At 37.2% G+C, this 23,941-nt stretch overlaps 2 protein-coding genes across 2 annotated transcripts in view; one reads left to right on the top strand and one right to left on the bottom strand.

Annotated features, from left to right (window-relative positions):
• The window catches only part of LOC102035204 (ras GTPase-activating protein 1), a 45,818-nt gene extending 32,652 nt beyond the window's left edge, over positions 1-13,166 (top strand). The window contains exons 17-26 of the mRNA XM_031064648.1: positions 2,800-2,972; positions 3,179-3,338; positions 3,521-3,663; positions 4,408-4,523; positions 5,647-5,733; positions 8,083-8,152; positions 9,666-9,752; positions 10,564-10,641; positions 11,499-11,633; positions 12,287-13,166. Coding sequence (XP_030920508.1) covers positions 2,800-2,972; positions 3,179-3,338; positions 3,521-3,663; positions 4,408-4,523; positions 5,647-5,733; positions 8,083-8,152; positions 9,666-9,752; positions 10,564-10,641; positions 11,499-11,633; positions 12,287-12,370 — 1,133 coding nt within the window. The 3' untranslated portion in view covers positions 12,371-13,166. The remainder of the gene's footprint in view (positions 1-2,799; positions 2,973-3,178; positions 3,339-3,520; positions 3,664-4,407; positions 4,524-5,646; positions 5,734-8,082; positions 8,153-9,665; positions 9,753-10,563; positions 10,642-11,498; positions 11,634-12,286) is intronic.
• A 1,325-nt stretch (positions 13,167-14,491) lies between these two features.
• Positions 14,492-23,941, bottom strand: part of CCNH (cyclin H) — a 10,007-nt gene continuing 557 nt past the window's right edge. Inside the window, 7 exon segments of the mRNA XM_005430256.2 lie at positions 14,492-14,671; positions 16,353-16,413; positions 16,942-17,053; positions 19,512-19,582; positions 21,878-22,041; positions 22,345-22,555; positions 22,785-22,970. Coding sequence (XP_005430313.1) covers positions 14,627-14,671; positions 16,353-16,413; positions 16,942-17,053; positions 19,512-19,582; positions 21,878-22,041; positions 22,345-22,555; positions 22,785-22,970 — 850 coding nt within the window. The 3' untranslated portion in view covers positions 14,492-14,626.

The following is a 23,941-nucleotide window of genomic DNA, read 5'->3' as shown; positions in this document are numbered from 1 at the left end:
TTTGCATGGTCTTGCAGAACCTCATTCAATTTCAGATCTCTTTCTCCTTCTCTCACTAGAAAAGTTTCTGCATGGAAGGAGGAATAAAGATACATTCTCTCTGATAGACTAAGGAGCTATAAATGCAGTTGTGAACTTATTCTTGAATTAATTTGACCTGGAAAACTGATTACCTATCTAAGCCTTGGTTAGGAAAAGAATCTTAAAAGGGTAGTTCTTGAGAGGGATGCTTCAGTAGTTTCTTTGAAAGTATTTTTGTAGTTTCCTCCTTTCTGTCCAGACTAAGAAAATGCTGTTAGTTTTGTGCATTCAGGTGATAGAAGGCTTCCTGTTCTAGGTGAGGGGCAGGATTGGCTGAATTCCTTTACTGCAGTTATCTGCACTCTTACAGCATAAACATAATCCAGCATAACTCTTTCATTTTGATATAAAGATTACACTAAGTCAACTTGAATGAACATACACCTCTACTTACATCCTGAGCCCTATGAAGTATGGGGTAAAATGAGTTAAACCACATTTTCTCTGACATACATTGTGTTGCACTGCCAGAATGAACTTGTAACTCTTCACAAGCAAGATAACTGGTTCCTTTCCTTAACCAACCATCTTTCCTTTCCTTTTCAGCCACAGATGTTACCTGTGGAATGCTATGAAGTGGCAGTCCTGTACAGCTGATGCTATTCATCTTGCCAGTTATTAATTGGGTTAACTCACCTTTTCTGCTTGCTTTTCCTTCCATGTAATGCAGATTAAAGGTCCAAAATGTAATTGTTGGATTCACTGCTTTGTTCTTTCATTGTAACACACAAAACCTAAATATCAAAGTAACACATGAATGAAGGCTACCTTTTCAGTATTTTAAAATATTTCCTTAGTTTTCAGGTCTTTACATTGAAGTTTGTCCATTATGAATGTTCCGTAGTTACTTTGGAGGTTTTTAAGCATTCCACATAGTCAGAAATTATACAAAACAGTTCAGCATCAATTGCATCAATTATATTAACATTTTTTCTCTGTTTCTCTAGCTGTAAATTACTTAAGGACTTAATCAAATAAATATATAATATGGCTTGAAAAATCCAAAGTCCTAGAATTTATTAGTAGACTTTCGTCTGTTACTATTGACAGTTGAATTAGTAGGTCTCAAAGGACAATACCATAAGGTGTTGGACTAGAGATTCTGGTTTGGTTTTGTACTATGGTGGTTAATTTCAAATTAATTCATGTTGAGTAGAAATCTCTTACTGAAAGGAGCCTACCAATTCAATGTAACATTATAAACAGGAAAAATGTCTTACTACTTCAAAGTAATTTAATATAAATTATGATAACTATTCTGCAGTCCTTGTACAGATATGTGGTATGATTTTTTTAAAATCAAAGTCAAGTCATATTATTTATATTATAGCAATGAAGCGCTACAATAACCACAGGGAAAAATTAAATCATCAGTTTATTCTAGTAGTTCACTCACCATTCTTCTCACTGTGGTACATGTGCTTTATATGTGCAAGCAAATATGAAGAAGAGCACATTGCTTAGTTGTGGATACTGAGCTTTGATGCCCGGGAAAAGTATGCTAAGAAAGTGAATTTATTATGTAGTCTAATAACATTCCATCCACACTGGTGATAAGTAGCAGGTGGTGATGGATTGTTTTCAATGCTGACTGATATAAATGCATTAACTTTTATTAGTTCATCAGCTCCAAAGGATATGAAATAGGCAGCAGGATTGTCCTGAATGAGGCATTATAAATATAATCTGCTTCTGTGCCAGTATTAAATATTATCCTGCTATGTATTGCAACACTGGGACAATGAGAAATCTGCTGGAACTGTGGACAATTTCTGCAAGGCAGATTGGTGTACTGGCTTTGCAGAAATATAAAAAAAATAAGCTCTTGGTTTTATGGACTTTTTTGGTTTTTTATGTGCGGAAAGTAAAAGCAAATACCTTTCTTATGGAAAGAGAAGGTGTTTGACTGAGAGGGGCAGACTGGTAGGCTAAATGTAAAACTACTTGTGGAGTCCTCTTGGAGCATGGTGAGTGTTTCAGAGGCACATTGTTACCTCTGAAAGTGCCTGGCCCTTTCTTTGTGGAAAACCCCTCCACTAGGGAGCATGTTCCTGCTCTTGATGGGCCTGTGTTCCCTCCCAGCTGCTGCACCAGACTTCAGCTGCAGTGCAGGTCATTGCTTGGCAATTTTAGTGTAGCATCATCACCAGTTAATGATTTGGCTATTCTTAAGCTGACTTTCATTGTCTGGTCAGCAAGTGCTTGGGAACACTTTTTTTAACCTAATACGCATAAACTGTTACTTAGACTAGAGTTATTATAAAAGTAATACATATGTCAGTGTTTGGGAATACTATAGGAGCACTCAGTCATAAACAGGAGCAGATCCTGATCATGGTGTCAGTGCAAGGCTGGAAAGGGAGTAGTGAACTCTAAAGATTTAACCTGTATTTTAGTTTCTGCTACCTGGATTTGCATCCTACTTACTTGGGTGTTACAAGGAAAGCCATCTCAATATTCATGTGGCATTTTTGAATTTATATGTATACATTCTTTACAGATTGCCATATATTTTTTCTTCAGTTTACAGGGCACTGTTAAGCCATTGAAGAGAGAATGAATCCATTCATATATTGATAAAAAATTTTTGTTTACTCTTGCTGGTATTTTTTTCCTGAAATAAGATTATATGTTAAAAATAAAACCATTTTTTATTTAATAGTAGCCTTTATTTTGGTGGAGATAACGTATCTGAACAATGCTTTTTTTTCCTTTAAGTGTTCATGCGTTGCCAATTAAGCCGATTACAAAAAGGACATGCAACAGATGAGTGGTTTCAGCTCAGTTCCTATGTACCATTAAAGGGTATTGAGCCAGGATCTTTGCGTGTTCGAGCGCGATATTCCATGGAGAAGATCATGCCAGAAGAAGAATACAATGAGTTTAAAGAGGTATGAACTTAAGTTTAACCATCCATTTATCTAGTTTATCTGTCAAAACTAATACTTTTCAGTAGCTGAGAGGGATCTCAGAAACACTGGTTGCTGTAAATCAAATAATATTTTTAAATGACAGCTATATATATATATAGATATATTTTTCCAAAACTGTTATATGTAAGAAGTTTCTGAATATTTTAAATTTGTTTTTCTTTCAGCTTATACTCCAGAAAGAACTTCATGTAGTCTATGCCTTATCACATGTTTGTGGACAGGATAGAACACTGTTGGCTGGCATTTTACTGAAGATTTTTCTTCATGAAAAGCTTGAGTCCTTGTTGTTAAGAACACTAAATGACAGGGAGATAAGTATGGAAGGTACTGCACTAAATCCCACAAAAGTTTACTAGAATTCTGGTCAGGTAGGGAGGAAAGGGTTTGGGTGCTATCTTTTTTTTCTCCTCCTTTAGTTGCAGCTTATGTCAAAGAGTAATCATGTTCTTCCTCTCTTTTTCATGTCACCTTTTTTCAGTTTTTCTCTTTCCAATTTCTTTTTTCAGATGAAGCTACTACCTTGTTCCGTGCCACCACTTTAGCAAGCACACTTATGGAACAGTATATGAAAGCCACAGCAACAAGTTTTGTTCATCATGCGCTGAAAGACTCCATACTAAAGATCATGGAGAGCAAGCAGTCCTGTGAGGTGATACCTTAAACTGTGTTTTTAAACATTTTGGTTTGTTGACACAATAATCCACTAGTTATTAACTGTTGTATTTACATTAAATATTAGTTGGAGAGACATTTAATAATTTTTTTTAGAACTAGACATTTTTACATCAGAAATACAGGAACTGAATTAAGAGATGTTTTTATATTTTTTTCCTGGATTTTGGCTTCAAACCTTATTCATAGTAGAACTTACTAAGTTTTATAATCAAAATTTCTTTTAATTATTTAGCAGGCATTCTGCATCTGTTAATGAATGTCCTAATCTAGGTAACTCTTGTTGAACTCAAGATAGTGTAGAAATCAAGATCTGAACTTCTGTTTTAATTGTAAAATTCCATATAAAATGTTTGTTACTGATCCCGAAACTCTTTTTAAAATGACCCTCCTAACTCCTGTGTTTCACTTTAACTTCATTGTGGAAAAGATGGGAGTCATCGGAAATTTGGATTGAGAGAGACAAAAAGTCACTCAGATGAAAAAATGGTGAATATCCAGGCTGATAAAAGCCACATATATATATTACAACTTAAAACTGTTGCTTCGCATTCCCTGACAACTTACTGAAACATGATTGATTTCTGTAAGAGACTTGTAGGACTGCAGAATATTTCATTTGCTTTGAAGCAGTACTCAGTGTGTAATATTCAGAAACTATATATATATATATATATGTAGTTCTAGATACAAGAATAAACATATTCTTTTTCTGTTTTAGTTAAATCCCTCGAAGTTAGAAAAAAATGAAGATGTAAACACTAATTTGGCACATCTGCTCAGTATACTTTCAGAATTGGTGGAGAAGATATTCATGGCTGCAGAGATACTGCCCCCGTAAGTTTGCACTTTTCTGTTCAGATTTATATATGAAAATTTGTGTTTCCATGAATAACATTGTACATTAAAATTATGTTCTTACTGATTTATCTTAATGTTGCTGTATAGAAACAGAGAAAAATTGACAGGGGAAAGTAACACTTCTGGCAATTAATAGTGTTTTACAAAAGCCTCTGGCTGGCACATTTGGTTTTCTCTTAAAGGAGAAGCTACAAGACTTGAGATCAGGGACAAAATAGTAATAAAATAATTAATCTCATATTTTTACGAAAAGGTAGAAGACAGTGGTAGTTAGCAGACAGTGATATCCATTTGTTAGTCTTCCTCCTGTGAGAAAGAGATGGAATTATTAACAACATATTAGTGATACCATTCTGTGCCTCTTTTTCTCTGCTAGGGAAATGCAGAGGCTATTTCTCCCCCACTTCTTTTAATTGATAAAGTAACTCGTTTTCACACCTCAGATTTGAATCATCTAATATAAAGTGGATAATACAGAGTTTCCTTTCATAGTGTCATTAGCTTTTAAAGTATATGAAACCCTCAATTTTGAGTCATTGGAGTAGCATGGAATTTTCTTTTGTGTTAGTGCTGGCAAGGTTAGCATTGAAAACTGCAGTCCTTTTAAATACATGAGGCAGTGATCAGCATTTTCTGAAATACACCACAAATGTCCTTTTATTTTTTTTTATGGGAGAGAACTATTGCTGTGGTGCTTAACTTTCTTTTTTCACTGTATGTCATGTATGGAAAGAAAAGCTTTTGTTTAGTTAAGAGAGAAACAAAAAGAAAAATCAACCATCAAAGTGGTCTTTTTTCAAAAAGGGAATACTACTTAAGTAAACAGTTACAAAACATCTATGCACATCTGAATGATCACAGAATAGATTTTCCTTGTAATTTATAAATTTACTTTTTAAAACAACTTTTAAAATAGAATTCTTATAAATTTGTTAACTTTAACTAACAGTTAATTTATAATTTAAAGATTTGTCTAAGTTATTAATATAAAGTTGATAATAGCTCTGCATCAAGTAGAAGCTTGGTCTAGGCCCTTTCCGACCAGCTTTTTTAATTCTGTAAGTTTAATGGAAGGAGTAATTGGCTACTATTTCTGCAGGACATTGAGGTATATTTATGGGTGCCTACAGAAGTCTGTTCAAAACAAATGGCCAGCTAATACTACCATGAGAACCAGGGTTGTTAGGTAAGTTACTTGTCAACCTTATTTTGGAAATATTTCTTTGAAGCCTTGTTGGAGACATACTTCAGTATGCTTATCTATGTTTCTTTCAGTGACAAAACTGTATGAACTTACACAGGTTACTGCAGTGTTTAAGGTATTTGTGATGATGAAGCACAATGTCCCAGTTAAAGACTGAGTTTGCTGGAGTCTTGGTCTTGTTCTTAGAGCCTTGCCAAAATAAAATGATATAGTATAGAGGTCAGTATAGCTTTACCTAATGGTTTTAACTTTGAATTTACAGTACTACAGCCCAATCATGTTGAAATATTCTGGAGCTCCTCTGAAAATGCTGCTGGAGGTTACAGAACCTGGCTCTTCTGAACTCACACCAGCCACCAAAACTCCAGTCTACATTATTAAACCAGCACAATACAAAACTAACTCTAACTCTGTTCATTGCCAGGGCAGGTCAAACAAAAACCTTTGACAAAGCTGTGGTCTTGACACTTTTTTCCTAAACGTGGCAGGGATTTTAAGGGTATCGGAGCCTCAGCTTTTCTTTTTTTGGTGTCAGGCAGTTGTATGGTTAGCAGAGGTTAATCTCCCATGGAGGGATCTTTCAGAGTATTTGGCTTGTATTTATCATTTTGACACCAGAAGCCTTATGTGTTTCATACTGTGAAGCGGCATTGCCTTCAAATGGAGACTGCTCCTACTTGAGAGCTTCTTTTACTCTGAGGCGCTAAGCTGCTGGAGGGCTGTGAAGGTCAGAAGTAAATTCCCTATCTCTAGCTGTTCCTCCCGAGCTCCAATCTCTGGCTGTTCCTCCCCAGCTCCAAAGAGGACCATGTGACTTTCCTTAGTGAACACACAGCTCACTTTCAGTTTTCCCAGTAGTCTCCACTGGATGCTAAAAATATTTTTGCATTTGCTTTTGTGGTGTTCCATTTTCACAAGTGGATACTAGAGATTTCTCTTTGGAGTGCAGTTTCACAACCTTCAGTGATGTTTATTACCTTCCATTGTGCTATTTTTGGTTTACGAATGATTCAATATTCAGAGCCAGATGGACAGTTTTTGATATCAGGGTATCTCTTCTCTATTGTATCAGTCATAATGTGATACCATTTCTCTCTGGTTTAAAACTCCATTATAGATATTTGCTCATTCCTAATTTAGGCAGGTTGACAAAGGTAAGGAATATCAGATCTTCCCTATCAGCAGGGTCTCTGCTAGATGTGTACCTTGTTGGCCTTCAATTTTGGGCACTTTTAAAAGAGTGACAGGTATATGTGCCAAGACTTCAAAATTAATTACTGACTTGTAGCTTTGAATTCCACCATAAAAATTATTTTAGCTTAACCTCTGGCCAAGAACTGTTTTCTTACCAGCCCATAACTTTTATTTCTTAGAAATAAGATACATGTATAACAGAACATACTAGCTATCTTGGACTTACAGAAGGTGCATCAACCTCACCATATTTGTCTCTTTAAAGAAATGTGGACTAACTGTGTACTTTACAACGGGCAAAGTTCCCTTCCTCTTTTCATTACAAGTCAGGCTCTAGTATTGCTGTGGTGAAACCCAGCCTGCTGGTGGTGTCCAAGGATAAAATTACAGATATTTTAGATTGATTTAATTGGTCTGTATGTCACTTCATTATAAACAATTAGCTGAAGTTGAGGTTAACGTGAGTGGTGATTTTTACTTCTGGTATTAACAGGAAAATAGATTTTTCTCATGCTGCTGAAACCTGTTCTGGGTTTCTGCTGAATGAATTCCTAGTTCTGCAGTTAGAACAGAGCACTCTTTTTCCAGCTTTTAAAATGGCAGCAATTCTTTGATGGTGGCAAGCAGCAGATCCCTCATTTTTCTACTGAAGTGTAGATCAGGATAATGGATCAGCTGAAGCTGACCTAAAGGTGTGTTCTGCCAGGAGAGATCTTTTTGCTCATCCACTCCTGTTTTCCAGCTTAGAGTGGCTTGGAGAAGTGGCTGGCTGTGAGATGGATGCAGTAGCAGACAGTGGAGAAATCTTTGGGAGGTCAGAGACCAAGGGTGGCTTCTTTTTGAGACAAGCATGGTCAGGGATTGGCTTCATAATTACTTGGCAGTTAATTTCCTCCTACATGATTAAACAGTTCAGTCACCTTTATTGGGAAATCAATGTGCCTCCTCTTTGAGATTTCATTGCTGTTCGTAGAATTGTAGCATGATGATCTTGATTTATATTTTTACATAGCACAGGCTAGTTTCTTGGTGTTTGTCTCAACAAGATCCCACATTATCTTTATTCCTGAAAGACTACACAATTTTACTTGTATTTTCTAATGGTTTTGAACAAAATACAATTTCATTTCATTTCAGTGGCTTTGTTTTTCTTCGACTGATTTGTCCTGCTATCCTGAATCCAAGGATGTTTAATATCATCTCAGGTGACTATGTGCTTCAGATCAAATCTATACTTTATGCAGCAGGAGACATGAAATCACTGTAGTATCTAATGCAGCAAAATAGGAAGTTTTTTTGAATGCTGTGTTTCAAGTGAAGTTATCCACATCATTTGGCTAACTTCTTAGGGTATAGACTTTTCACCCTCAAAGGCTTGATTGCAGATATCCCCAGTATAATTTAAAGTCCAAAAAAACATCTACTGTGATATTTAATAATAAAATTTTGAGTCAAGTCTAGCAATGTTTAATATATTTTAGCACTGTGAAAAATGTAACTATGGGAACTTCACACATCACTTTCAATACAGAGTTAATAGCTGAATGCAGTGTTATTTCTGAAATGTACAAGATTTATAAAATTGGTTTGTGTGTCTACAGAGCTTGGAATACATACATATGTGCAACTAGAAAACTTTTCTTGAATAATTTGAATGTCCTGCTTAGATGGCTTCCAGCCATTAAATACAGTAGATCTTAGATATAGAATCTTAAAGATGAAAAAGGGATGGCCTTCAGAAAGGCTGAAAAATAGGAAATATAGGAGAAAATAAAAAAATCTGGTTCAGAAGAGCTTTTTTCGTTATTCAAAGACAGTTTTTAAGACAGTGTGGCTTGTTTTCTTATCATCAGTCTTTAAACTACTAAATGAGAAGGACTGTGTCAAACAAAGTTTGTTTCTCTCACAGAGTAATCATTTCTGTACACGCTTTGGAGAAAGCATTTGAGAAACATGGCCTGGAACAAGTGATAATTTCTTTGGCATTTTATTATCTTTGGGTGGTTTGCAAGTTAGTTACCCTCCTAACTTGGGTTGCCCTGTGACTGCAGGTGTAAAGAACTACTTAAAAAATTTGAGTAATGCCTTTTGAGCTTGTCCATTACAATCCTGCTGAGTTACCTCCAGCTAGTATTCTGGACTGCTGTTAAGGGAAACTTACAGACCCTAAAACCCTGTCAGTGGAATGTTTTCAACCAGGCCATTTACCTTAACTGGAGAGAAAAGTAATTTTCTTGGTAACATCACTTGTTGGAAAAATTCTGACTTCAGTGGTTAATGTGAAGTGTTTATAGTCACAGTCATTACAGACTGGAGTTTCATGGAAATACAGGTTAAGATTGCATGTAACATTCACTTTGTTTTCCTGCTGCCAGTAGCTTGTCAGTGCCCACTTATGTGGGATGTGGGTTTAAGCAGATAAGAAAAATGTAAACTTCCTTTTTTTTTTTTCATTTCAAAGGTAAATGTTTTAACAAGTTTCAACAAAACTCAAGTTTTGAGCAAATGGTTATCATTTCACCTAACTCTTAGTAACATTTATTTTGCCTTCTTGGTCTGTGCTACTATTACAGAAAATAAGATTATCAGATTAACATGGCTTTTGGACGTTACAAAAGCAATATATTTTACTTTACCAGGTGATATCTTTCACATGCAGTTGTTTTATATTTAAAAAATCAATAAAAATATGAATGGGAAAAGAATTTATTTTCATTTGATCTCCTTCCCCCACTGCTGCAAGAACATTGACGCTGGTCGCCAAGTCTGTGCAGAATTTAGCAAATCTGGTTGAATTTGGAGCTAAGGTGAATATAATTTTACATACAGAGAACAACCTACAGAGAACTGTGCTTCCAGTCCACCATTCATATGTTCCTGTTCAACACATGTAAAAAATTTGTTGCTATTTTCTCATGCAGAACCTATGACTTCCTCTTCCTTTACCTTGATGTGCGTTTATCACTTGTTAGATTGATGTTTTCTGTGGTAGAGCACTTCAAAGCTGTCCTGTTTATACTATCATACTGCTAGACAAAATGAAAACTGTAAGTCAGGTGTACTTACTGCATTAATAAGCCCAAGCTTTCAGTGAAGTTTCTATTAAAACACTAAGAGAATGCCAGCGGTGACTGGTCTCAGTTTCCAGGCTGAAACGTTGCTAAAAGTACATCTGCTGACTTAAGCATAATTAACATGACTTCAGGCTGATGTGAGAAGGCTGTTTCTCTGACACACAGAACTTGGAATGTAAGAGTTAATGACAAAACAGGAAAGAAAGCACTTGTTCCTGATGATACCTCTGAACACAGAGCATCTATTCACTGCAAGCAGGTATTTAGAGACACTCACCTTGATGCAAATTTCTGTCTGTATGCATGTGTAAGAAGAATTCTGAATTACAGGCTATCTTTTGAATACAAGAAAACCAAATTCTGTAGTCTTTTGACTGCCAGCACACTAGACATTAGAAATATACTTGAAAAAAAGATATTATTATTATTTTTATTTACCTATTCGTTTTGCAGTGTCATTTGCCTGACTGCATTGTGTTCATCTCAGATGTGACAATTTACCTTGAATATGATTTTGTTAATGAATACTTTTAAAAATTATTAGGAGCCATATATGGAAGGGGTAAATCCATTCATCAAGAGCAACAAACATCGCATGATCATGTTCTTGGATGAGCTTGGAGTAAGTGGTTAAAAAAATATTTGCTGAAGTTACATAGCAGAATTGTAATTAAAAAAATTAAATTTTTTTACACCTCTTATTAACTAGCTCAGTAATGCATCAGCTGCCACATAATTTTGAATGCTTTTATGTGAGTATATTTTTTAATACTTATTTAAAAATTGCTGGTCTGTCATATGGAATTAAAACCATCAATTATCTGCATAAGATTTTACTAATTAGTGCCTATGTAAATGTGAGAAGCTGAAATAGATTCTAAAGCTATGAAATTAGAAATATTGGGCAAAAATGTAAACCTTTCACAATCATGCTTTTAAACTAGAAGTTTTTATATATAACTTGTCACATGGTTTTAATCAGAGACTGAAAGTAATTTTTCTTTAAAAAATAGGTTGAATTTCAGTTAGCACTGGCAAAAGCTTCACTGTGTGGATTCTACGTATTGTAGTTTGAAAGTGAAATGCTGTCATTCTGTTCTTATGAAACGTGACTATTTTGTGGGTGTGATTGCTATAACAGGAGTTAGGTCATGTTTAAGAGCAGATTTTGCTGAATTTTGTTGCTTTTCTCTCATTTAGATTTTAAAAAGCTCCTAATGGATGGATTCTCCCTTCATTTAGAGGGTTTGAGTCTCAAAATGCTGTAGGTTTCTGGTGAGCTCAAAGGTAGAGCAATACCAGATATTGTAGTAAGAATCCTCCTAGCATTACAAATTGCAGTATCCTCACAAAACACATGCCTGTGAAGAGAAGAAAATAAACAGATAATTAATAATAGAAGGATGGACTGGAGGTTTAGCAGGAAAGACCAAAGTTGGACTTGGCACCCTAAATCTGCTGTCTTTTACTTTGTTGAAGAATGTTCCTGAGCTTCCAGACACTGCAGAGCACTCTCGAACTGACCTCTCCCGTGACCTGGCAGCTTTGCATGAGATCTGTGTGGCACACTCAGATGAGCTCCGGACACTCAGCAACGAGCGAGGGGTGATGCAGGTGAGTTAACACAAATCAAAGTAGTGGGTGCTGAGTCCCGAATTACTCCTCAATACTGACGGATTCTTTTGTGGTATTTGTGTAGCAGTATGATGTTGTATTTCACCAGGGGGTTATTAGCTGTGAAGGAAATACTTAATCCATAGTTTTGTTCCTCCGTGCAACAAAACCAACTAGCTTTGGGTGTTTTTTTAAGTTTCTGGAGGAAGCCTTAAACCCACAAAATTACTGTCTCCTGACAGACTCTCTCAGTCTTAGTTTTCAGATCTGGATTTTTTTTCAGTTGAGAACCAAATTCACTTTCTTTAGCTTTCTATTAATACCTCATTTCTACTTACTAGTTTGCCAGTACACTTGTATGCTTGGAAAACTGCTGGCAAATTTTAATAATGTGTTGTGTTAGCTGTACACTTCCTCTGCCTTCCTGTTAACCACAAAGAAGCAAGAACATCCATGGGAGGACAGGCAAAGTCCATAACATTGTTTTATGACTACCCTTATTGGCTAGGGAATCAGACATTTTCTCTTTTTAGTAATATACTTAAACTTCAAGTTGCAGGTCTGATAGGCTGATGCTGAAAATGCTGCTCCGGCAGGCCTTTTCTGTCTTCAGTAGCTAACATGTAGTTTTACTGACTCACTCTTTTTTACAGCATGTTCTTAAGAAGCTTTTGGCCATTACTGAACTGCTACAACAAAAACAAAATCAGTATTCGGTGTCTAACAACATCAGGTAGCAGCTCTCTACCTGAATTCTGCATGGATCCAGCATGCCCAACATGGCAACTCCCACCAGTATCACTTCCTTCTTGCTCTTGCCAAAAATAGCACACCCTGTCACATTCCCAGTGATGCGTGAACTATGCAAAACGAAAACAAAGATCCTGTTGGTGAATGATTGTACCAGCAGCTTTTTTTAAGCTATCTGTGCAGGACATATGCACTTTTTTTTTCCACTTGGAAACAATGAAATTTCACAACTTCTGAGCCTTGGTATACAGTTGACCTTCCACAGAGAAAATGCTGTGACTGCGTCTAGGACTTAGAAATTTTCAGCACCTCTGATTGCCAAAGTTTTTGCTGTCTGATTGGAAAAGAATTATCAACTGACATGAGAAGAAAGGTGTTGTTCTGACAACCACCTATAACTAACTGGATAACATTTCTTACTGTAATTTCTGACTGGTTACAATAATTATGACTTTTGACTGTTTCAACCACTTTTAACTTGTATTTACAGTTTCCAGAATTTGATGTTATGGTAGGAACAACCTTTACTGTACATGTTTTATACCATGCTGTTTCTCTTGCTGGAGTGATGTTGAAAGAGAATATGCAGAATGGGTCTTGTCAGCTTTACTTTTTTCATGTGCCACTGATTCAGTCTGAATAGTTCTTCCATCAAGAACTGTATATCCAGATAAATCACAATGCTTTTGTAAAACGTTTACAACAGTAAATAATTTGAATTCAGTAAATTTATTGATCATTATATCAGACATGCATGCATTCATTAAACCATTTTATAAAATAGGTATTGTTTGGTCTTTTTTGTACTGTAAGTCTAGCATAAATATTTTTATAAGTGAAAAGTAAGTTTTTAAAATAAATCAAGCTGCATATTTCTAACTCCATGAAAACTGGCTTCATGGCTACTGTGGAAATTTTTTAGTGTCTGCACTGGTGGCATACTTTGCAGTGTTTACAATGTGTCACTTTTTGAGCATGAGTCCTCAGACAGCATTACCTTGTCCTAATGCCTTAATTTGTACATCTTTGGGTGAGAAAGTACATGTTGAAACTCCTTACGTAGGTTGAGATTTAATAAAAAGAAATTCTTCTCTGTGAGTGGGGTGAGGTACTGGCAGAGTGCCAGAGAAGCCAGGGATGCCTCAGTCCCTAGAAGTGTTGAAGGTGACGTTGGATGAGGCTTGGAGCAACCTTGTCTAGTGGAAGGTGTTCCTGCCCACTGCAGTGCCATAAACTGTTAAAAAAATTGAGAAATAAAATGTGCTGTTGATTTAAAGGGTATTTCATCATCACTGTGTGTTATGTTCTAGGCAGTGATATAATAATAGGGAATAAAAGGATTCACTGACAAGATTAATGAGATAACTACATAAATAATTTTAACATACAAGCACTGTTGCAAATCTTTACAACACCTGGAGTGTTTTTCCTATCTATCAGAACTGCCAAATCACTGTCACATAAAATCAGAGAGACTTTGCTTTTGCACCTTTGCTGTAATACTAAAGTGGCTCTTGCTGTGTTGCCCTGGTCTCCAGCTGGAACAGCTTCTTGAAGGTGAAAGCTCCCAAATATCGTATGTATGGCACTGAGCAGACACATGTGATGCTCTTCCATAGTGACAATACATGTGTTTGCAACACCTTGTTTCTAGAGAAGTCTTTTCTTAGATTGTTCCATAACCATGTCAAGTCTATGTTAAACTGCATCTCAGACAAGTAAGTAATTTACCTTTCAGTGTGTCCTACTTAAAACTTTTAACAGAGTGTGTAAAAGGGATTCTTTTCTAGATTTGGTTGCTTTGGTACAGGCAATATAACATGGTAAAAATACAAACTGGAAGACAGAGCTGCCTACCTAATTTACCTGTTACACACAAAATGCAGCAAAGACAATGAAACTGGGGAACACCCAAAGCTGCATGTATGTGTTTGTATTGTAGAACTCTTAACTGGGTATATGAAAAGAAAATAAATCAACTGGTGCTCATAACACTACACTACAGCCACATCAAACTGTTTCTGAACCAAAAACAAGGGCCAGATTTCTTGAAGCAAATCTTGGTCGTGTTGGACCTGTAATGGATGAGGGTTTAATTAAACCACAACTTTTTCTTTTAGGAAAGTGAAAAGCTTTACTGCCAAGGTAAGAACTAACAGCACAAAGACCTTATGACACATAATAAGGAACCTGTGGCAGGCAGTCACACCTGACACCAGAGGGTGGTAGGAGCGCATCTTCCTTCAAAGTAATGCTGAATCCACAAGATCATCATCAGTCCACTCTTCCTAATAGAAGGAAAAAACACAGCACCTTGAGCGACATTTGTGTGTGGTGGTGTGGTGCTTATGGGCTGGATTTAAGAACTTACAGAGAAATTCCATGAACAGAAGACTAAAAAAGTATTTTAACTTGGGGCAATTCAGGCCTTTAACCCTAAAGCTAGTTATCCATACCTATGCTTACAGTCATGGACACAGTCATGTTAGACACTTTTCAGCACCTGGGATAAAGAAGCATGAGCTTTATGTTGGATAACTGTAGAGATTTCCAAAATAGCTCATACTGCACCTTCTAGTGATGTCCTGTGCTTTTCATGGCTTTGTAGATTATCAGCTAACTACAGGATTAATGAAGCCATTGTTAAGATATGAGCAGTTTGCACACACTGTAAGCTTTCAAAAAGCTAAGCACACTTTCTCCTTAATGTCCTGGCCAGCTGAGATCTGCTCTTTCATGTAGTTATTACTCAGCAAAAAATACACAAGTAGAAACCCAGTTCAGATACATCACTAATAAAAAACTGTGGGTTTCAGGACCTTTGGAACTGTAAAATCATGAAGTGCTGTAGGCTATGTGAATATCCTATCGGGTTACTCATTTAGGAAATAATTACAGATATAAATTAAAAAGAAGATCCAAAATCAAAACTGCCTCAGACCATAGCAGAGTAACTAATATAAATTAAACTGGGGCAGGGAACAAGTGAAACCTCCAACACTCATATGGCGCTGTTAGTTCTAAGTCACTCTGTCATAAAGTGAACAGTTTTCCAAGTGCCTGCTTTATGGAGTTGCCAGTTTTAGTATACTTTTGAAGACTGGCATTTGGAATGAAAACTTATTAAAAATTTTTGCAGCAATAAAATTATAAGTTCAAGGTCCCCCATCTTGTTAGCATATACCTTCAATGCCAATTTTATTATAATCTTGTCTTAATAATGTTTTGGAGTCTAATTTGACAGTATAGCATGAACCTACTATGATAATCTCTAATAGCAAGACACAAATCTTGTCTTTTATCTTCACATTTTGGTAGGTGACCCTCTTTAGATGTTAGCATGTTTTTCTAAATGCCATACTTAGTGTCTCAGACTATCAGTATGCAACATCTTTAGTATCAAAATGAGTCCACTTAAAAAGGGTTCTACACCACTGCCAGCATGGACTCTCTCCTGTCCATTGTCCAAACAAAACCTCTGGAAGGTGTTCATCCCAGATGTGAAGGACAACCTTAATACTGTTTGTAGTTGTTGAGTCACTCTTGTCAGTTTATCTCCATCTTAGTTATACTTGGTCTTATAACGCAAAGTACTAGCAACCCATCTGTAATTCACGCAGCCTTGTTAACAAATTGACATACATTTAGTCCAACACTCTACACTGCTTTGAGCAAGAAACCAAATAAAGTAAATAAAAACTTCCAAAGCACAATAAACAGTAGGAAGCATGGTCTGCATGTTCATTCCCCTTTCCACAAAAGAGGGGGTGTTCAAGAACACTTCAAGTGCAGTCAGGTATGAAATCTGGCTCATTTAAAGTGAAAAAAAAAAGCTGAAAAAGGTTCAGTCTGAACAACAAATAAAATTATAATACAGACGCATAAATTTATCTCAGTAGCTGTGTCACTTTTGTCTTGGCATTAAGGATGAAAAAAAACAGGAAAAACTTGTACAATAGGTTTACTAACCTCATCCATTTTACATTTCTTTGTGACATATTCATCATCTTCATAACCTTTCCTCTTCTTCCTAACCCAGAAGAAAAGTGAAATGCTTAGGTATTTTTATAAGTTAAGACCCTCATTATTTGACCCCAGGATTACAATATGAACATACCTGTTTCATTAAAAAAAAACCAAAACCTCAGCATGCAGTTTGCTGGAAGTTCAGGGTGCAGTCCTTTGCCATCCACATAATTCTTAAGAAAACATTAAGCCTTTACAGCATTCTTGTTTTAATTGCCTGATTTTAAAGCCCTTAGTTCTCATCACATACAACATCAAGTGGTCACACCTTAGAAGCCACCCAGTATTCCAGGTTTTGTTTTACAAAATAATCAGCTTGCCATGCAGATCCGCACAAAAGAACCTGTTAATGTATTACTGAAAGCACTACTTTGAGTCACTGACCTCAGTTTCCAGTAGATATAGCAAGCAGGCAAACACTGTGTGCACATTTAAGGGTTTTCATTTTCCATCACTCACATGGGTAAGAAAATATTAATGTTCATATGCCAATAAAAAAGGCCAAAGTTTAACACATCCCAGATATACTTACGGGTTTGTATTAAATGAGAGGTCCAAGCTGTGACACTTCTCTAATTTCTGTTTTAGAGCAGCAACCTCTTCAGGCCTTGGCAGTTCATATTTTTTAATGAGATTTTTCATGCCTAAAATGACAACAACACAGCTGTAAGCACACAGATAATTTCTGCTCTGCCTTGTTGTGTTGGGTCTGCATGGCAAGATGTTGGCAGTGGGGGACCTATAGGAGTGGCTTCTTTGAGACACTGCTAGAGGCTCCCCCCATGCACAACAGAGGCAACGCCAGATGGTTCCAGGATGTATCCAGCACTGGCTAAGGCCAAGCCTATTAAGTGACAGTGGATGTACATCTGTGATAACACATTTAAAGGGCAAAATCCAAAAGCCAATGCAACACTAATGGCTGCTGGAAAGAGGAATGAGAATATACGAGAACATCTACACCCTACATCTACCAGGGTCAGGGACAAACATAAGGAAGGAAGTGCTCCAGGCACAGAAACAGATTCCCCTGGTGCAGACCATGGTGAAGCAGCTGTGTCCCTGCATGGAGGTCAACAGGAGTGTGGAGTATGCAGCTGCACCTGCAGCCTGTAGAGGTGGCAACTTTGGAGCAGGTAGATGTGCCTGAAGGAGGCTGTGACCCCTTGGGAATACTATGTAGGGAAGAGAAACCTACACTACAGAATGTTTGCTGGCAAGACTTGTGACCCCATGGGAGACTGGCACTGAAGCAGCCTATTTCTGAAGGGCTGCATCCCATGTAATGGACCCACATTAGACCAGTTAATGAAGAACTGTAGCATGTGCGAAGGACTCATTGTAAAAATTTGTAGATGACTGTCTCTGTGGGAGGGACTCCACACTGCAATGGGGAAGAATGTGAGGAGGAAGGAGCAACAGAAACACGCTACCCTGACTAGTCCCCCTGCACTGGAGGGAGAGAATTCAGGAGTGAAATTGAATCCAGGAAGAAGGGAGGGGTGGGGGAAAGGTATTTTTAAGATTCGGTTTTCACTTCTCATTACCCTACTCTGATTTGATTGGTGATTAATTAATTTCCCCCAGTTGTGTCTGTTTTGCCCATGATAGTAACTGTAAGTGACCTCTCTCCCTGCTCTTATCTTAGCCCATGAACTTGCTATTTTTTTTCTCTCCCCTGCCCAGCTAGGGAGGTCAGTGATAGGGTCTTTGGAGGTCACTTGGCAACTTTGGTGGTCACCTGGCATCAAGCTGGGGTCAACCCATCCCCCTTGTGAATCACACAACCCTATCTAGTCTCCAGTGTGGCTGAGTATTGCTTATGTCATAGTCAGGCTTGAGCCAACAGTTCATCCTTCCCTTCCTCATTGTAACTACACTGAAACAAGTATCCAGCATCACCGACTCTGGATTTCCTTAAGGCACAGTTCACATTACTCTGCTAACAAGCTTCAAAATATACAGGTATTTTTTGCAATCAACACTGTACTTGCTGTCCTAAAAAAATACCAGTTCCAGTCTTTCTAATAATGCAAATTAAATTTACAAGTTTTTTTTTTCTCTACCACCAGTACTCTGTAGAAGTAATTTACAAATGTTTGAAAAATTTCCTTCCAACCATCTTATGTTTATGGAAGAGCTACCCTTGGGCTAAAGCTACCATCCACAAAAACTGAAGTGAAGAGTAAGTGATCCCAGCATTCCCTTCCATCTCAGCCACTAAAGTTTGAAGACCTGATTTGTTAGAAGACCAGAAAGTAAAGGACATCTTAAATTTTATAAATTAAAGGTAAATTGAATTTGTAGACCCTGGTTACTTGTATGGTGCATTCCCTGCTCATGTCAGCCAGCCTAGTTTCACTGCCACCACTCCCATTTGAAGTGCATGCATTAGCTTAATGCATTCAGTAACTGATTACTTACTGGGAATTTCATATAACAGCCTTTTCATTTAAATCAAAGGTAATAATCAGTGTACTACACTTCCTTTTAGCTTAGCTAAACCATGGTAGCATTCTTAATATTTGTAAAATATACACACACACACAAAGATATTTCTCACACTAGTGAAACTAAGCATCTTCTGAAACATCTTATAGCTACAAAACAGATGTGCAGTATAAATACTGGCACATCACATTAGCCCTTTATCTGGTACTAGTAGTTATTACATGCAGGCTTTGCCTGAAGCTGTAATGTTTAAGATATGGTGACTTAAAAAGCAATTTAGTTCTGTCCTACAGATACCATTATCTAGTTCTCAAAATAGATTTCTCACTTCTGAATCAGCTGCTAGCACTTAACTGACTCTAGCACTTATGTTCTGAAAGCATCAGGCAGGTCCTCTGCCCGTTAATGTATTTAATTTGTTTGTATTAATTTGTTTAATTTATTTGTTCATTTTGTCATTTTGTCGTTTTTCCTCTTCCATCCACATGCTGGGTAGCTCATTCTACTGTCTGCAGTTTACTTATGCATGCCTTAAGGTGAAGAGAACCATTTGAAGCAGACCCTTCTATCTAAAGCTTTTGTAATTTGGAAAAAGATAGTTTTTCCTCATTTTGAAATATTCTTTAATATAATTTTCCAACGTTTACTTACATTTCATTTCATCTAGTAATCTGGATAAGGTTGATCTATCCTCTTTCAGCATAAGACTTTCTGATAAATAGCTGCAAAGAGACATTGAAGAATAAATTTTTGAAGTGTCATAATAATTTATGGCAATCATTTGTAAGTTAGTAAAAAGTGTATTATTTTTAATTAACATCTCCCAGAGCTTTATAATTAGATGAGTAAGAATGCTTTGTTTACTTAAGTGCTATAAAGTGATAAAAAAGATAATCTGTCACTAAGAAGGCAACAAAAATATTCCACCAGTCATGAAGAAATAATATTGCCAAATTAAGTATTTCTAAGCCTCAGAGAGCTAAGTCAAATTAAGTTTATGACCTTATGACAACATCATGCTATTGTACAGAACGCCCACAGGACAAGCAACCACTACAGTGGTTTTCAGACTGAGCAACAGCAGAGCATGCAAGACAGGCTTGCTTCTTTTGGCAGCTCAAAGCTGTCACTAAATACTGTCTTGCATGAGCATATGGGTCCCTTCCTCTTTCCAATGAGATCAAACTTCTCTTAGTAAGAACACTAATGCAGACTGCCTGGATAAAACGGACATGAGCAATTGTCCTCACCAACACCCACAACAACCAAGGAGTTCTTTATCCCTTCCCCCATGAGAGCAACAGGTTTTCCAATTCCCACGTGTTCTGTACCACCTCTAGAGCTGCACCTGACCACAGATCCACGGACCATCAGCTTCTCTCATGTCTGGCAGCAAAAACTCACACCAAACAGTAAATGACAAGGTTATAACAACTGTATGGTGCAGACAGATAAAAAAGACTTGAATTCTTCCTGAATGTGCCAACAAAGTTCAGACACCTTGAATCACACATTATCTACAAATTATTTTCATTCTTTTTGCAAGCACAGTTTTCTGCATTTTGGCATGAGCAGTACAGAACATAGATCTAAGAATGAGATCAAGTTTCAAGGTAAAGTAAGCACCTGAATGTTTTTACACAATTCTCAGAAGACAGTGAATCCTATAAGGAATACTCCCAACATTCCTTATTTTAGAACTAGAGAGATTTGAGATACATTTAGAACAGATGGAAGATTTTATTTTAAAAGAACGTTTTGGATTTAGAACAGGTGTTACACTCCAGATGCAAAATGCTCAGGTAGTGGCATGATATTAAAACATGTCAGGTACATCTCCTTACAGCAACCACTTCACCCGTTCATCTGACGAAAAGCACATGTTTTGTCCGTAAGAGAACTAAACCAAACAAACTACACATTTCAGCAAAAGTATCAGTGTTTGATAGTACCCCTGCAAACACCAGTGGCAACAACACAAAAGGGAAAGAAAAGATTGATTTAAAGCAACACCTTACTCCTGGTGCATATCCATGGAAACTGAACAGTTGCAGCAGCCGAACACAGGATGTTACAGCATGCCCATTTCCCAATATTACTGGGTGGAACGTGCCTGGGCTTGTCTGGCCCTCACTGCTTGACCAAAGGCGGCAGCTGTGGTGTTTCACCTCAGAGATACCTTTGGTTAGTTGTATGTTGCAGCTAGGCACTTGGAACAAGTCCAGGCAACAGGAACTCAGGCTTGACCTCTGATGGAGAAGCTTTAGGCGAGGCAAAGAGGAAAAGGAGACGGATCCGGCTAGGGGGTCATAATCCAGAGTTTATTCCTGGGCACGCAGGCCTCTGAATGTTGTGACAGCTCCAACCGAATCCCGACCGCAGGGTCCTGTGTCTTTTTAAGCTCAGGGAGAGGGGGAGGGGAAGGGGTAGGTGAGCTACCAACCAGGCAGGAGGGGGGGAGGCTCAGGGGACAAATGACACTTGGATGGCCCAATTGTCCCCAGGGCTGAGAGGCATCTTTTGAACTTCACCTATCAGACGAGGCCTTGCTGACCTTCTGAGATTGATGGACAGCTCTCAGCAGGAGGCAGGGAGAGGGGAAGGGGGAAGCTATTACTACACCTGGGAGGAAGTGGGATAGCTAAGACAGGACATTGCTTCACACTGTAACATCCATTAGCTATCAGTTCAGCGTAATTTCAGTTGATCTCAGTTTCTACCATATTTCCACTTTCTTCCCTGTGTAACCCTCAAACTGAGTCTGAAAATCCTATGCTATACTAATTAAGGCAAAGTCATCAGTTTTTTTTAACTTCTTCCAAAGGAATATAAAAACCAGACAGCAACTGCTTTCATAACCTATTTGTGAAAATGAACAGTACCACTGCCATTCTAAAACATAAAGAACAGACAAGTGCTAGCAATCAGTAAATACACAATTCTAGTAGTTAAGAATGTCTAGAGCAAAACAAGAAGCAAACAGATTGTTTAAATCACGCATATAAGAAAATAACTACCTTTCCATATTAATCCCTGCTTTTGAGCCACTAGATAATATGGCAGTGAGAGCAATCTGTGAGGGAGTAAAGAGCAGATATGCATCTGTCAGAGCCACTCGGTTAAGGAAGTCATCAGCTGTTTTCCTTAAAACTTCAGGATTTTCCAGCACTGGATAGCGAGTCTAAAAAGTAATGATTTAGAAAAAAAGGCACCTGTTTGTCATTCCTGTTCATAAGCTCAGAACACACAATTCAACAGTATTTTATAAAGCTGAAAAGTAGCAGACCAGATCTTTATTCCAAGAACATCCTAAATAACTTAAAGACCACAAGTAAAAAAACTGTCTTTCAGGTATCTGTCTATCACTATAGAAATTAGATCTTTTAAATCACAGGCACAAAAGGAAATAAAGTTTTTCAAGATAATGCATGACAGACTTGTATTACTTTACTACACAGAGCATAAGCTTATAAGAGAGTATTACCTTAATATCAATTAGAAATCCCTCAAATGGCCTGTATGGATTGTGGATGATGAGATGGAAGTTCAGTTGCTGAATAAGTAGCAGTTCATATTCCAGTATTTGTTCAAGAGCTTTTTCCTGTCCAAGAGGACTTTCTCGAAGGTTACCAACAAACTGTGCACTGGATACATTAAATTCATCTACTTTGCAGGCCAAAAATGTGCATGTTAGCCTTGAGGAGGGAAAAAACAAAAAAGCAAACAATTGACATATGCAGCATCCATTCATCCATATGTTCCAAATACAGCAAAAATACAGTGAAACTGACCATATTTTGTCTTTACTCCTACTTAAGCTCTTTGATTTTCTTTCTTGTTCTTTTTTCAGGACTTTACAAATATAAAGATCATACCTCTAATATTCCATTTGATAGAGTAACTCAAGAAGTGTTGATAACTCACATCATTATCCGAGGATGATGCTCCATCACTGAGTTATTGAGGTAAAAACGTTTGAAATACATGCAAGCTGTTCCCTAAATTGAAAAAAATGGAGAAGGGAAAAAATAAAAATGGATTAAGAAAAAATAAGTATAAATACATAAAAATAAAAAAAACCCCCACAAACCAGGAAAGTTTGGGTATATACTACAGGCACACAGGATACACTGAGCCACTAAGACACATACAGCCATTAAATGTCATTAAGTATTTCAAACTCTTTATTTTTGCCTGCAAGAACCTTACATTACAACTGTAATACAAAATAATTTTCTTTGTTTTTAGACAATGCTATAGAAGATGATGCTTAAAAAGCCAACAGTATCTTTATGTAAAGAACTGGGTATTATAATGAAATTTAAAAATCAAAGGCTGAAAAAAATCATCCAGAAAGCTGCAAGCAATTCAAACAATTTGATTTTTTACATCAGTAAATTTTGCAGCATGTTTATCAGCATGAAAGCTGACGCTTTCCAAAATGAGACTCTGCAGGAGCTACTTCTCAAACATCAGTCTGAACAGATGATGCCATGGCAGTGACTGCAATCTTTCACAGAACATGCCGTGGCAGTGACTGCAATCTTTCAAAGGCACCCTCAAGCATGGTACTCTTCACCACACTCGAGTGGAAAAGGGAGGACTAACAGGGCACAATGTAAATTATACATCTTAATGTCTCAGTGAGAGAGAGGCACAATTTCACTCCATTCTTCAGCTCTACATCCCCACTTCTCCCTTCTGAAAGACGCTCTTTTGCATTCAAGACACATAAGTTCAAGGTAATTTTGCTTTTCCTTTGTACGATAATATTTTGCCAGTACACAATCCAGCTTATTTTGTGGTCAGAGAAGCACTAATGCTGGAGAAACATGTGAATGACAACCCAAATTTCGGATCGTCTTCTTTAGCGACTGGGAGATTGTTTCATTGTATCATCAAACATTACCATCAACCATCTACGACTATTTTGTTTCTACCCTTCGCTAAGAGGAAACAAAACAATTCAGTCGCCCAAGCAAGTTTAAGAGCCACAAGCAAAAGCTCACGTTGAAAAACATCAGATTCTGAAATGGCTACACGTGTCAGAAAACGAAAAAAAAAAAAAAAAAAAAAACCAA

Source organism: Geospiza fortis, unplaced genomic scaffold, assembly GCF_000277835.1.
Source record: "Geospiza fortis unplaced genomic scaffold, GeoFor_1.0 scaffold339, whole genome shotgun sequence".
NCBI classification, from domain to species: domain Eukaryota; kingdom Metazoa; phylum Chordata; class Aves; order Passeriformes; family Thraupidae; genus Geospiza; species Geospiza fortis.
The sequence above is the reverse complement of the archived record's forward strand: the minus strand, read 5'-3'. Positions and strand labels throughout refer to the sequence as shown.